This window comes from Tursiops truncatus, chromosome 11, assembly GCF_011762595.2.
Source record: "Tursiops truncatus isolate mTurTru1 chromosome 11, mTurTru1.mat.Y, whole genome shotgun sequence".
Lineage (NCBI taxonomy): Eukaryota > Metazoa > Chordata > Mammalia > Artiodactyla > Delphinidae > Tursiops > Tursiops truncatus.
In genome coordinates this window covers 65557792-65573325 of record NC_047044.1, presented here as the reverse complement: position 1 = coordinate 65573325, position 15534 = coordinate 65557792, and the positions used below count along the sequence as shown (strand labels likewise).

The following is a 15534-nucleotide window of genomic DNA, read 5'->3' as shown; positions in this document are numbered from 1 at the left end:
TTGAGAACAGAAGAAATGACAGAGTTCCCTATGTTAGAAATAGCCAAGATTTCATCATTCTATTGACGATTCCCCAAGTTATTGTGTCTTTATCAAAAATCACACAAATAGCCTTCTTGGCTTTGCAAGGGTTAAGGCATTCTCATTACAAAACAACCCCTTGACATTTTTGAATGTCAGACATGACCACGATTTTTTCTTTTTCAGGTTGGCTACAAAAACACTGCAAATAAATGAGGAGGCCATAAGACTTACTTGTTTTCCTGTCTCAAAAGTCTCCCTGCTTTACGGGGGGGGAAGTTCCCACTCTGATCTCATTCTCAGGTCTGGTGTGTATCATTAAAATAAAAATTTGGTTTAAAAATAAAAATCCTGATGCTTGGGAAGAAAAGTTCCTTTTGAATGAATTACCTGAACTGATTAGGCTAACAAGGAATTATCTTAGTAATACTCCAACAATGCCTCATGGGTCCTAAATACAGTAACAAGCTTAGAAACATGTAATAACCACGACATCAGAATTCTGACCTTTGATAAAATTTAGTTCAGGGATTTGCAACTCACAAAAGAGGGAAGCAGATAACTCTGTCAAGAGAATAATTTGGCCATGGCAAAATTCTAAAGTGTTCAACCGGCTCATCTCAATAAATACTAAAATGTTAAACCATTCATTTAAGAAAATGGGTTTATACTTCTTTGTAACAGTTCAGCTCGCGTTTTTCAAAAGGTTCACAGGAAGCAATATGAGTCAGACTACAATTAAACTTTTGTTTATTCTCTCATAAGACTGGTGTTTAAACTAGACAATGGTTAGATCTGCAGTTTATTAGAAAATGTTCCAGTTAAATGGAGTCATCTACCTACAGTAATAGTCGGCCAATGTGGTTTTAGCTAGAGTAAAAGTCAAAGTATTACACACATAATCCAGTGTCCCAGGAACAGAAAATAAACACTTCAGGTGTTACACTGCCCAGAGAACCTGAAGTCTTTTCACAGCACACTCACTCCCACATTGCATTGGGAATCACGTTTTCTCCTTGGAATATGCATGAAAGGGAATGAAAGCTCTGTTTACTTTTGAAACCTTGGAGGCTATCATATAAAAACATGGGATCCTTGGTCTGATTTTATAAAGACCTAAGGAAAAAGCCGAGGCCTTTAAAATGAAGTCATCTTAAACCAGAAAAGCAGGTATAACTGAGGGTTCTCTTTAAATGGCAATGTTATTTGCGCATTGCTCATAACAAGTTAACTTATATGTTGCTCTATCTACTCCTCTAGGTAAATTCCTCTACAGGTCTTCCAGTGACGACAGGTCAAAGTACTGTTTTTCTTTAATAACCAAGTTGCTGAACAGGGAGAGTATCATTTGTTCACAGTATCACCATGAGAATCAGTTACCCTGGCTTCACAAAACTAGACGTGCTATCAGCTTACCTGTTTCCTTTGAACAGATCAACAGAAGGTTGATTGAATATATAGACAGCAGTGTTACTGAAGTCAGAAGTACCCTAAAGCAAAGAAAATAAGTCTTGTGATAACTGTAAAGAACACAGACCCTGACCTCACATTGCATTGGGTTGGCCAAAAAGTTCGTTCAGGTTTTGCGTAACACGTTACGGAAAAACCCGAATAAACTTTTTGGCCAAACCAACAGAAAGGCCAAGGCTGATTTAGATGTTATACGGTTAATGCCATTCATTGACAGGATCCAGATACTGGAACCTATTAGTCACACCCTCCTTAACATCCTCAATAAAAACGTTCTACCAAGTAAAGAACTGTTCATTAGAATGGAACTCCAAGAATTCAAATGCTTTGTAATCCTAAGCGTAAACAGAAATAGCTTTCTGGGATCATTTCAGTTGAGGCCACTTTAAAACATTGTGAAAGAAAGCTTTTGTGGTCTACGGTGCACTTGCTGTGACACCCCCGTGAGGAAGTGTGAGAGAGGGGCGTGAGGGTGGGAGTGGGGTGAGTGGGGATGTTGAGGGAAAGGCTTTCAGTGACCCTTAGGTCCAGGATCACGTGACTGTGGACACCTTGCTTGATGTCTCCCATCCCTCGCCTATAACAGAAGGCCAAACGGTGTCTAGGTTCTTTTCACCTAATTACTTTATGGCTATCTTTGAATCTATACATTAGACCACTGAGATAATTCACTTTTTTTTGCACCCGGTTCCTCTTAAAATAATAATAAGTTTCCCTCTCTTAACGGATGGGAAAAGTTTGACAACCAAGCGGAATGACAAGACTTTGTTGAACGACAAACTCATGTTTTTGTTTTAGTACATCTGGCTCATTATCAAACCTTCCTCGAGAAAAAGCAGTTAGAATGATGTGGGAGATGGCATAGATTATTTCTGAATCGTTTGGTTAAAACAGACCTAAGAATTGCAAATAAAGCTTATTTATTTAAAGAACTAAATTCCAGCCCCCTAGATAAGACCGCTCACTTCCTGATGTAGGGAAATATGTCCCAGGAACAATGCATTACTGCAACTGATTCCATGTTTGAGTAATTAAGGCAATTCTTTTTCTAGCAAGTACTGCTGAGCGGTGCTTGGCGTCTTGTGCAATTCTCTCTGCGTGGGCCTCTTCCCAGCCCTTCCCCCACTCCGCACACCTGCTGAACCACTGCTCAGATGTCACCTCCTCAGGTACCTTCCCTTGCCCCAGGCAGAAACACTGCTTCTTAGCTTTCTCTTGTCTCGCGGCATTTTGTTTCTCCTCTGTTTCAACCATGCGGAAATAAACGGGGGAGTACAGACAGCCAAGGGCAGAGCAGACGGACTGCCAGAGACTGGCCAGAAACCATAAAAGAGTGACAGGGCTCGGCAGAAGTAAAACAAACACTGGGAGAAAGAATGGAAAATCTATGGGAGGAAGAATGGAAAATCTAACACTTCAGGTGAAAGTCCAACTGACCGGCTAATAAAGGGGAATTTAGGTTAAGATATGATTGTAAAGAAGTACATTCGGACATATATTGACTCAGATCCCTGAGTAAGAGGGTGAATGAGAGGGTAAGTCCCTTATTACCTATTCTGGTTAAGGGACACGAAAAACTGAGAGCAAGCATTTATTAAGCAATCCAGCAGTTTCGAGATCTGTAATGAAACATGATTTGCTATGCTCTGCCGGAGGGTAAGAGACAGGACACATCTGTGGTATGATTTTTCCTTCATCTTATAAGATAATATTTATGTTAAGGAAGCAAGCCTTGAGTTTCACTCAGAGTTCACTCATGTTGATACTGAACCCTAAGTGGCAACTTCCACAAGAGCCTGTGACAGGCCACAGGGGATTTCTGTGGCACAGAAGATCCTGGGCTACCAACTGGGGATAGAATGGATGCAATTTGAGGATTAGCCATGGGCTCTTCTGAAGTGACCCTGTCCTCTGTTGAATTGACTCTCCTGGGACTGACCTGGGGAGGAGAGGACATATTACCACTGGGCCCCAGGCTAATGAGTAAAGAGTATGACCTTTCGAAATATGTACGTTGTAGGAGGGATAATTACTAACATCTACCTAATGGGTAACCAAAGGCCCTCAGCCAGGGAGAACTGGGTCCTCAGTAGCAAAAGAAACATTCTACAGAAACATCTGTTCCCCCAGCTGGTAGCCCTGGGACCACATGTTCTTGCACATAGCGGCTCTGAGCCATTCTTTTGGGTGGACTTCTCTGCAGAGGATGCTCAGCTGGCCTGTGGCCTTCGGCAAAAGAGAAAGGATTTCTTCATAAACTCGTTTCACCTCTTTTTCTTTTCCAAGTGGGAGAAAAGTGTTGATCAGGGAAGATTTTAGCAGGGAGCTCACCTATCTTCTTCCCCAAACTTAACAGCAGCAGAATGAGATCCTTCCACAGCGATGACAAGCCCCTTGCTCTCATGTCTGAGAGACATCACACCGCACCCCCGGCCAAACGACCCCTAGTAAGTCTGACAGCCAATCCCTGGAGACCCTTTTCTCCATCCCTCCCAACATATAGACCTTCCCTTCCAAGACTCAAAACTAATATAAAGCAAAAACCTTTTTCTATCAGGTCACTAAAAGGCAACTTCTGTATGTAAAACTCTATCACTGCTTTAGCCTATAACAGAATCTAGCATTAATGGAATTAAAATTTAGAAAAGTGTATCTCCCTATTTAGATTCTTGGAAAGAAGCAATAAAATATCGAATTGGTTATCACAGATCCTAGAATAGTTTAAGAGGATCCAGTCGGAGATGACATCTGAAAGAAAGAGCAGGGAGAACGACTCGTGAGACTAAGGACTTATTTGAACATTTCTTCTATCTTGAGCATGACTGTGCCCCTATTTACACAAGTAAATATTTGTACATATAGTTTGGTTTCCTGGAGGAGAAACATAAGCTGGTATTCCTGTGCTAAGAGGAACAGAAGTGATTCATTTTTTTTCATTTCATCTGGGTATCATGTAAGCTTTCACACAGCTAACCATTGACCAAAAGTTTCCATATGGTTGGGGCAAAAGCTGCTCGCTGAAAAAGGCATGTTTCAATGGGAACCAAACCTCAACAACAGGCAACTGAGTTGTCAAGGTATTAATAGTTCAGACTGATGTTCAGCCTTGAAGAGAAGGGGACCTAGAACATATGACTGAACACGGGCCCTGGGGAAGCAGTGGCGGGAGAGTCAGTCTCGCGAAGAACGTGTTCAGGGATTTTGAGAACCCTCATGTGTCAGCGATACTTTGAAAAACGTGGTGCAGGGACATTCCAGTAGATTTTGTGTCCCGAGAAGAAAGAGGCTGGTTAGGAAACAGAATTCTAGACTCCTGGACTGGGGAGAGACCTTCAGAGACTACCCTGCCCAGCTTTTCAGGCAGGATGGGAAACCTCTATGCTCTGTGCCCACACTTAGGCATCCAGGTCTGCAAAGTCTTCTGTCAGGGGACACATATGCAACCCACCCTGCTTCTGGAAAGTGCTGTGCACTGGAACTGAGGCTGAGCTGAAACTTCTGCTGCTATGTTTATCTTGGGTCCTTATTTTACCCTCTGGACCTACTTGAATCTACTTGAAATCTAGCCCCTCCTCCACCTAAAGGTCCATCTGACGGTGCTCATTTTAAGATGGTGCTCTTTGACTTTAACTTCTCCAGTACTTTCAGCTCTTCATCCTGTGATGGAGTGTTCAGCTGTTTACAGCTCAGTCGTGGTCCAGTTTCTCATCCATCCTTTTTAACGGCTGTGAGCCTAGAAAAGCAGGATGCTCTCACATTAGTTTTGATCCAGACCGTGCAAAGCACAGTAAGATTACTAATTTGAGTTGGACATCCTGCTTTTTTTTTTTTTATTCTTTTTATTAGTAATGTTGAGCATCTTTTCATGTGCCTCTTGGCCATCTGTATGTCTTTTTTTTTTTTGCTTTAATTTTTTTATACAGCAGGTTAGTTATCTATTAGTTATTAGTTTTCTATTTTATACATATTAGTGTATATATGTCAATCCCAATCTCCCAATTTATTCCACCCCACTCCCCTACCCCTGCTTTCCCCACTTGGCGTCCATATGTTTGTCCTCTACATCTGTGTCTCTATTTCTGCCTTGCGAACTGGTTCATCTGTACCGTTTTTCTAGATTCCACATATATGCGTTAATATACGATATTTATTTTTCTCTTTCTGACTTATTTCACTCTGTATGATAGCCTCTATGTCCATCCACGTCTCTACAAATGACCCAATTTCGTTCCTTTTTATGGCTGAGTAATATTCCATTGTATATATGTATCATATCTTCTTTATCCATTCGTCTGTTGATGGGCATTTAGGTTGCTTCCATGACCTGGCTACTGTAAATAGTGCTGCAGTGAACACTGGGGTGCATGTGTCTTTTTTTTTTTTTTTTTGCGGTATGTGGGCCTCTCACTGTTGTGGTCTCTCCCATTGAGGAACACAGGCTCCGGACGCGCAGGCTCAGCGGCCACGGCTCACGGGCCCAGCCGCTCTGTGGCATGTGGGATCTTCCCGGACCGGGGCACGAACCTGCGTCCCCTGCATCGGCAGGCGGACTCTCAACCACTGCGCCACCAGGGAAGTCCTGCATGTGTCTTTTTGAATTATGGTTTTCTCTGGGTATATGCCCAGGAGTCATCCTGCTTCTTTTAAGGCAAACTATTTTGGTTTTCATTTTTATGGAAGCAAGTCACACTTTTCATTCTTGTTGAGCTTCTGGGGGAACTGCTGTTAGGCCAGTCTTCCTGGTTCCATCCTGTGCACTTCTTTTTTTTTTTTAAGCCAAGTATAAGGCTCTGCACTTATTTTCATTACCTTTTATCTTTCCAGTCTTGTGATATTTTTAAAATTGTTATCCTTTTTACTTACGTATCAACTACCTCATCCAGCTTCCTATCTTGAGTCTGCCTTCATCCAAGTCACTGGTTCTTTCTGAACGGAACAAGCCCATCTGGAAAATGGCCCACTGTCCGGCCAACTGCTCCAGCCAGACACCTGGAGGTCATCCCTGACTTCTCATCTACTCACTCATCGCTCATCTCTAATTCACCGGCAAATGTCCTATCATTTCCGCCTCTAAAATATATCCCAAATCCATATGCTTCTTTTTTTTCCCATCTCCACAGCCACTACTCTAATCCAAGCCACTGTCATCTTTAATTTCTGGGCAACTGTGATAACCTGTTTCCCTTTTCTTGACCCCTCTGATCCATCCTCCATCCAGCAGCCAGAGGTATCTTTTCGTTCTATTGCTTTATTATGTTTCTTCACCACTAGACTGTAGGACAGGCCACGATGGTTTAATTCACAGTCATGGCCTGTCCTACTTACCTGTTTGCTTCCAATACCAAACACAGCACATAGCGGACTCTTGGCTAAGTATAAGTGAATTTACAAAGATTAGAATCTCATCTGTAAGCCACGTGAGATGCCAAATATCTTGCTAAAACCAAGGTACACTCTGCTTAAGCCGGTTTGGTGACCTACCAGTTCACTCTTTCTTTTTTTTTCTGAAAAAGAATTTATTTTTATTGAATTTTTAACTTATTAAATTAATTTATTTATACAGCAGGTTCTTATTATACCAGTTCACTCTTATCTCAAAAGATGAAGTTAGGTTAGCACGACTATTTAGGAAAACCTTATTTGCCCCCAGGGAGCAGTATTTTCTGCAGTAATTGCATGTAAATAAGCTATTTAATAATCTGCTCTAGAATAATGTTTGGGATACACTTTTTACTACTTTTGAAAGCTGGGATGAAATTGGCCCATTTCCAGTCCTCTGGCAATACTCCGTGATTTTTCTTTTTTAATTCATATGCTTTTTTAAAAAAATTATTTATTTGTTTTTGGATGAGTTTGGGTCTTCATTGCTGCGTGCGGGCTTTCTCTAGTTGCAGTGAGTGGAGGCTACTCTTCGTTGCGGTGTGAGGGCTTCTCACTGCAGTGGCTTCTCCTGTTGTAGAGCATGTGCTCTAGGTGCACGGGCTTCAGTAGTTGTGGCTCACAGGCTCTAGAGTGCAGGCTCAGTAGTTGTGGTCCACGGGCTTAGTTGCTCCACGGCATGTGGGATCTTCCCGGACCAGGGCTCGAACCCGTGTCCCCTGCATTGGCAGGCAGATTGTTAACCACTGTGCCACCAGGGAAGTCCCTCCATGATTTCTTAAATATTCCTAGATATTTTTACTCTATTTGCTGCAAGAAAATTTTGACTCACACATTAAAACAACGAACATCTAAACATCTATCTTAAAAACATTGATCTGTCATTGTTTTGAATCATATTGATAGGACTACGATTCTTGTTCTTCTATAATTTACCCAAAGATTATATGGATAATGTTATAAAAAATTTCATTTTTTAAAGTATTTTATGCTAATGAAATGGAAAGCTGTGACAATAAATGGAACCAACACACTTAAGGCAACTGAAATGTTCTATGCCATGGTTGTGGTGGTGATTCCACAACTCTATTTGGGTAAACTCATCAAATCTTATCCTTTAAATGGGGAAATTTTATAAATTATATCTCAAAAAAAAAAAAAAAAGAAAAAAACCCAACCTCCCAGCACTTTAAGGGAGATGAGACTATCTTTTAACAGCCCAGCTATATAACGAGAAATCATACGACATCCTTCAACCGAGCGTCAGAGTCCTTGAAAGAGGTGAAGATGAAGCAGCCGTCACTGCTGCGGATCCAGAAATAGCTCAGATGGGGGTGTTCAAGGCTGCCACGCAGGTGAGGGCTTTCAGCTCTTCCAGGACCCGTTCCTCTCAAAAAAGAGAGAACCCTTACCAACCCTCCCAGCATGACTCCTCCTGTCCTCTCCTTTGCCAGAGTTCAAAGCAGCTATTCTCACATTTCAATGTGTATATACGTATCTCCTTAGGAGCTTGTTAAAATGAAGACTGTCATTCTGTAGGTCTGGGATGGGACCTGAGGTTCTGTTGGTGCTCGCAGGCAGTGTTGATGCTGCTGGTCCATGGACCGGCCTGGAGCAGGCGGGATGGGAAGCTGCCAGCTCTGGTCCCCCGGCATATCCATCTCAGTGTTTCTGTTTCTCACAACCTCCGAACCAGCGCCACCACACTGCCCGCCACGCTGCCTGCAGGTATTCAGCGTGAATACCTGCGACACGGATCCCACCGCTGTCCAGGTGAGACTGCACTGAAGGGAAGCATTTACAGCTGAACCATTACCATTCCTGTGAGTCCCTGACCGGCGCTCAGTGTGAGAGCGAGTCCTGTCTGCTTCCTTTGGTCGACTTCCTAAGGGTAGTAGAGCATTACTTACCTCACCAGGATATATATTTTTAAAGTATTTTCAACTCCACACTCTTCCCCACACTGCCATGTCTTTCCTTCCAAAAGGGACCCGAGGCTCACCACACTATATAATCCTTCCTCTTCTAAACGTGGCTGAAAGTATAAAAGTTTTTTCTTTTTTTTTTTTTTTTTTTGTTTGTTTTTTGTGATATGCGGGTCTCTCACTGTTGTGGCCTTTCCTGTTGCGGAGCACAGGCTCCGGACGCGCAGGCTCAGCGGCCATGGCTCACGGGCCCAGCCGCTCCGCGGCATGTGGGATCTTCCCGGACCAAGGCACGAACCCTTGTCCCCTGCATCGGCAGGCGGACTCTCAACCACTGCGCCACCAGGGAAGCCCAAAAGTTTTTTCTTTTTAATAATGTCCAGAGATGCTTGTTTTATTTCTTACCAGCTGACTGCATTTCAGGCTGGTGACATCAAGTAACAGTTTAATTACCACTAATTTTGTACCTCTGAACTACAAATCAACAATACAACTCAGCAAGGAGCAATGGGGTCAACGTCTAACTGGGAGGGGCTGGGTTTTCCAAACAAATGGTTTTGGTTGACAGGGTGCCATGGGTGGAGCCACAAGGGCAAGGCCTGAGATCGTTTGGGAGACCCTGACACCTGGTTGAGAGAGGCTGAAACCCTGTGAATCCCTAGGCCAAGCCCTCCATCCCAAATCCTAAGAGCACAGCTATAACCTTCCTTTTTGTGGTCAGTTCAGCCCAAACAAGGAGCTGAGGCTGGGCCTAGCAAAGTGGATCTGGGGCCTACTTTTAGCTGATTTGTCCTCCACCTGCACTCCCAACCTTAGGGCACAGCTCTTTCTGCAGGTTCTTAGGAAAAAGCCAGGCTTCTGTTAATTTCTTGTCTCTTTTTAGTTCTGCTTTGAGAAGAAAATGGAACATCGGTAACCAAGGGTGGGCACAGGCATCTCAGCAGAGCTCCAGTGGCCCCGGAGCCCACAGCAGGGATGAGTCAGGTCTACGCTGGTGAGTGGTGCTCCTCTAGGAACACAGGGCCACTGCATCCTCCTGGGAGAAGGTCCAAGGGGAAGAATTCATTAATAACATTCCAAGCTAGTAGGAGCTGTTCATCTGAGAAGGCAGAAACTGGGAGAGGGTCAAGATCAAAGAAGAGGGCTTCCCTGGTGGCGCAGTGGTTAAGAATCCGCCTGCCAATGCAGGGGGCATGGGTTTGAGCCCTGGTCCGGGAAGATCCCCCATGCCGCGGAGCAACGAAGCCCGTGTGCCACAACTACTGAGCCTGCACTCTAGAGCCTGCGAGCCACAACTACTGAGCCCACGTGCCACAACTACTGAAGCCCGCGCGCCTAGAGCCGGTGTTCCGATTCAAGAGAAGCCACTGCAATGAGAAGCCTGTGCACCACAATGAAAAGTAGCCCGCGCTCACCGCAACTAGAGAAAGCCCGCACGCAGCAACAAAGACCCAACTCGGCCATAAATAAATACATAAATAAATAAATTTTAAAAAAATCAAAGAAGAAAGAGCTAGAAAGGAGGGATGAGCAATTCGTTCTTATCACGTGGGAGGCACTCCATCCAAGTAAGCAATTACTACATGAATTGTTACTGTAGTTCCTCTTCTTTTTCTCACCAGAAAATTACACAACTTTCCTTTGAGTTCTGGAGATCCCCTGCCCGAGAACCGACTGACAAGCTGGTGTTTTTCTCTGAGACCAAGACAGACCAAGTCATTTAGGAAAGGCTGGTCTCAGCAGCATCTCTACGCTGAGGCTTCACGTGGCCGCGGCTCCCACCGTGCTCAGCCTGTGCTCACGGGTGTCTCTGAGCCATAGGGCTCTGCAGATGCGTGCTGGCACCCGAGGCAGGGCCGGAGCACCCATGCTCCGCCCCTTGGTGCCCACAAAATCCTTCTTGAATTGAAAAGTATCCTAACGTTCTAATGTTATTTAATCATGCAAGTACCTTTGTTTATATATTCTTTGATATCCTCAGTGCCAGGGAGAGTGTCTGGCACATAAAATGTACCAATAAATATTTGATGAATAAATGAATTATTTGATTAAAAAATATAAAACTTTTACCATCCTCATGATTAGAAGAGCCCACATAAAAACTACCTTGCTGGACGAAAAGTGGTCTTTGTTGCTCGTCCTGCTTTTATCTAACATCATCTCCCAGCAAACCACAGCCCCTCACTCCTAAACTCACAGACATAGATGCTCATCACCTGCAAGAAAATGTAAAACACCAGGACAAGGGAACTGGACAAATGGTAGGAAACATTCTGTTTTCTGGCCAATCATCTTTCTCCAGTCCTTCCCTGGGGTGCGGGTCTCTCCCAAGCTCTCTTCTACCTCCTTCCTTTCTTCCACATTTCCAGGCTGTCTCTGCCCTCCTGCACTTTCCTCCCCACTTTCTCATTCACCTCTGATCTCCACTCACTCTGCTGCTCTTCCATTCCACCCCCATTCTTCCTATGAGAAATATCTCTATGAAGTGAATAAAGATTTAAAAACACTGCTGAAGAGAGTGCCAGTGGGGGATGAGGGAAGGGCTGGAGAGCTCACCGAGGATGAAGTTCAAGTGTCACCCATCTGTATGATGAGAGAGCTCAGATTCAGGGCTTTTCCGGGCCAGTGTGACAGAGCACCGGTGGAGGAAGGGAATTTCAGGTGTGGGGAAGACCTGAAGGGGTTTAAGCGAAGGACTGTGGCATCTAAGCTGGACAGGGAAGGAAGCACAGAGGTCCTCAATGACATTTAAAGCCAGGCACAGTGGGAGTATCCAAGGGGGGGCCCTTGGAGGGAAGTAGAGGAGGCTGCAGTCCGAAGCAGGGTGTTTGGAAGGTACGTGCAGGTAGGTGGTGCAGCCTTGTTCCTGTGCGGTGCCAGTGGGAGAGGCTTACGTGGAGAGGAAAGGGCACACAGAGAAAGTTTATTTAATAAGAGCTTAGATGGAAGAAGACACATCTGAAAATTAGGAGAGGGGGACAAGCTGTTCTGAGACTCTAATTCATGAGGAAGTTATAAATATTTTGACAAATTCAAAATTATATTTTACATACAAATGTACCCCTAGAGCTTTCATTTACTTCAATGAGAATTCAGTATAATTAATAAAACACTTTATTGATCACCACTAATAATAAATTTAAGCGTATTCACTATGTTGGGCCCACACTAAGCACTTTTTACAATATTTTACTTATGAGTAGTACTATTACTATCTACCTTACAGATAAGGAAACTGAAGTTCAGAGAGGTTGAGTATTTTGTCCAAGGTCACAAAGTGAGCATCAGAGCCCTCAAACCCTGGTAGTCTGACTCGAGTCCTTACCCACCATGCTCTATTGTCTGCCAAAGTCAAGTGTGCACGGAAGGATGCCAGTGTAAAAAGCAAGACCCAAGCAGAAGACAAAAAACTTAGAGTAAAATATATCAAAATGTTAACAGAGCTTGTTTTAACAGTAAGACTTTGGGTGATTTCTTGATACTTTATTTTATGCATTTTCAAAACGGTCTTTAATGATTATCTTACTTTTGCAATAACACTATTAAAATGAAAAATAAAGGAAACTTTCAAATGAAAAGTATTATTATTCCAAACCCTTTTTGGGGTGTGTGCATTTGTTTAAGCCCCAAGCTCATTAATATAGTCCCTATTTCATTTAAGGAGCTCAAGAAATGCTTATGGAAAGGAGCAGAAACATCCAATTATTCAGACCCAAAGTAGACTTCTTAATCACTACATCCTAATTAAATTTCAACATTCTGAGGGTCAGAGGACCAGCACACTAGGATCTAGTAGCATGTGATTATTTGTAATATTTACAAATTGAACTAGAGAATGAAAGGGATGGTTTTTAAAGGCTGGGCAGGGAACAGGTGAGGATCAATTATTTGTACAATTCCATTTCTTTCCGTGTAGGCAAATCGAACTTCTGTGCTGCAAAGTTTCTCTTAAACTAGCCTCACTATTGATTAGATATTTTGTTTTGTCTGAGGAAAGGAATATGCATCGCTGGTGACCAAACCAAATAATATCTAATACAATCCTAAAGAGAAAGAAGTGTTTAAAAGAGATTTGCGGAGAGAAATAGAATTTATCAGTTTAGTTGATGCTTTGAGAAGTTAAGAAAGTTAGGAGGAGGGCTGAGTTTAAATGAGGAAGTTGTACCAGCAAGAAAGAAAACCAGATGCCACCACCACTTCCTGTTTTTACCTACAGTCCTTGGTAGAAGGCTATCGGTTTTGTGGGCACTCCATTTATAACTCTAGACACCATTTCCTTCCTCTTCTTCCATTCCACAAGGATCACTGGTTTCTCTTCTCCTCAAACCTAGATCCTTACCTTTCAAAACGATGCCCCCTTTATCACACTCTAAAGTTGTGCCTCCTGAGTGACAAGAATTCCATATAACCATTAGGTAAAGGAACATGCTGTACTTGGTGGGCATTTTGGACTTCCATTCCAGTAGGAATGATGGATTACGGGCTCCATTCACACTTTGCAACTCTGCTTCCATGGTAGCAACGCACATTTAAGGAGAGATGGGAGAGTTAAGAGGAATACACCTTCGTTGCCCTCCCTTCCCCCATCCCACCCCCAACTGGTGTCATCCTGGGCAAGTTACTCAGCCTCTGTGAATCTTAGCTTCTTTATCTGTAAAATGGGGATGATAAACAGGGTTGTTATAAAGATTCCATGAAACAATGTATACTTTATAACTACCTTCTTTTTTTAACCCTTTAAAAAAGTAAAAGCCATACAAACAGAGGCTGCAGGTGGCTTTGGTTTTTGGGCTATAGTCTGCCGACCCCGATACAGATGTAGATCATTAATACCATGTGCCTGATGAAAGGTGAAGCGTGTGGCCATAGAACAAAGCAAAACTAACTGGCCCACATCAGGGCAGTTTTCTAATCTACTAAACCAACTACCACTCTATGAGTAAGAAAAGTTCAAGCTACTCTGGAAAGTCCAAATTTCTGGACTATTTGGATCAACTGTGCAGATACACATCTGTCCTACTGTAACCCGTAAGAGTAAATGTTAAAGGCATTCTACACATCACGGCCGTGAACAGTACTGTTAAAACCTTAGACAGTTTAGTTAAGTTGCCTCTTGCAGACTAAGAAAAACACGGGGCCCCAAAATGGGGGCCACGCTGCTGTCCTTGGGTAGTACCGGGGCACCCGATGCAACACAGCACAGGCAGGACTGAGTGAGCTCAGTGTACACGCTCTCGCACATTCGCACACACACAAACACACACACACACACACACACCACACTCCTACGTCTCTGGGGCCAAGAGAATCAATTTCTTGGAACCCCCCTTATCAGACACATATCAGATGACTCATCAACTAAGCATAACTGCTCAACTTTTAAAAACAGTGGGTGGGACCCATCGCCTACACTTGCCAACTCTGTTTACAAAACAGGCACTCATTTTGAGCACAACACCCCTTCCCCCTTTCCTATTTGCCCATTTCTGAAAAGTTCTTCATCCACTGAATTTCAATAGAGTTCAATGGCACTGCCGCTGTCCTTTCTACATGTATTTCTAATGCTGGCAAGCCTGAATGTGCCACTGCTCCCCTTCCAGTATTATTGTTCCCAAAGAAGAGACTCTGATGCCAATGATTTTTGCTGCCAGCTGAAGGACAACAATTTTCTCTTCAAATCATTTCTAAGGAACGGAGACTATAACTCAAAGAATTTTGAAAACAAGTAAGCGACTGACGTAAGACGTAAGATGAGTGTGCCTCCACCCAGGGACCTCCTCGGATCATCAGAAGAGCAGCGTTTCCTATTGACTTCCTCTTCATCGCCCTGTTTTGGTATCACAAAATCCAATTTGGTCCTTCCTTAGGAGGCAAAGCATTGCCTGCTTAGGAGCCCACAGAGAAGACAACTTAACATTTACCAGGAATGACTTGAGAGATATCACACAAACCATCTTTGTTACTGCTAAAAGCAAAATTATCACCTTGGTGGGTGTGATTCAAACTTTTGGGAATATATGGAAAGTAACAGAGCAATGACAGTTCAAGAACATGCAGAGTATTTGCAAAGGTACACTGCAATCTCACTCCAATTTGGTAGAATTTGCTGAAAATGATTGAGAAACTCCAGAGAGCTATGCTGAGGCAGTTATCTGCGACTGCAAACCTCTTGAAAGAACAAGAAGCCCATTTTTGTGACACGATAGTAACGATCAAATAACTATAATATCTGAACAGGACTTAGGGCAACGTGTTGATGGGTCTGTTGTTCTAATTCCATTTCTGCCTACCCGTTATGCAGGCTGAATTGTAAAACACCGAATTTAAAGAGAGAAGGCACCTGGTAGTCTGATCTTTGTTTATAGAGTCCTCATTTTATAGATTTATCTTTACCGGCATGGCTATATACTGATTTGTTTGTAAACACTGTGATTATAGACAATACAATGTTGCATCTATTGGTAGGATAATGATTAGTGATAATGGTCCACAAAGGTAAATACTGAGAGAGAGAAGAATTCACCTACAACTGGAACAAACAATCCACCACAAAGTGAAGGTAATTGCTGTAAACTGACAATGACAATTACTGTCCTTTTTGCAAACAGCAATTTAGCAACAAACGCCCTTTTAGCAATGCAGTGCTAACCTCCTACAGTATTCCTTAACAGTCTCTAACTATTTTGAATTTTCAAATGAAGGAGGCATTCCCAGGAAAGTAACCAATGGGTGGTGAGTC

The 15534-nt window shown here is 43.1% G+C and overlaps 1 protein-coding gene across 6 annotated transcripts in view; it reads right to left on the bottom strand.

Moving 5' to 3' along the window:
• The window catches only part of SLC38A1 (solute carrier family 38 member 1), a 74481-nt gene that overhangs the window by 18792 nt on the left and 40155 nt on the right, over positions 1 to 15534 (bottom strand). For all 6 annotated transcript variants that reach the window (XM_033866882.2, XM_073788780.1, XM_073788781.1 and 3 more), the window contains one exon: positions 1438 to 1511. In XM_033866882.2, the coding sequence (XP_033722773.1) occupies positions 1438 to 1511 (74 nt within the window). The remainder of the gene's footprint in view (positions 1 to 1437; positions 1512 to 15534) is intronic.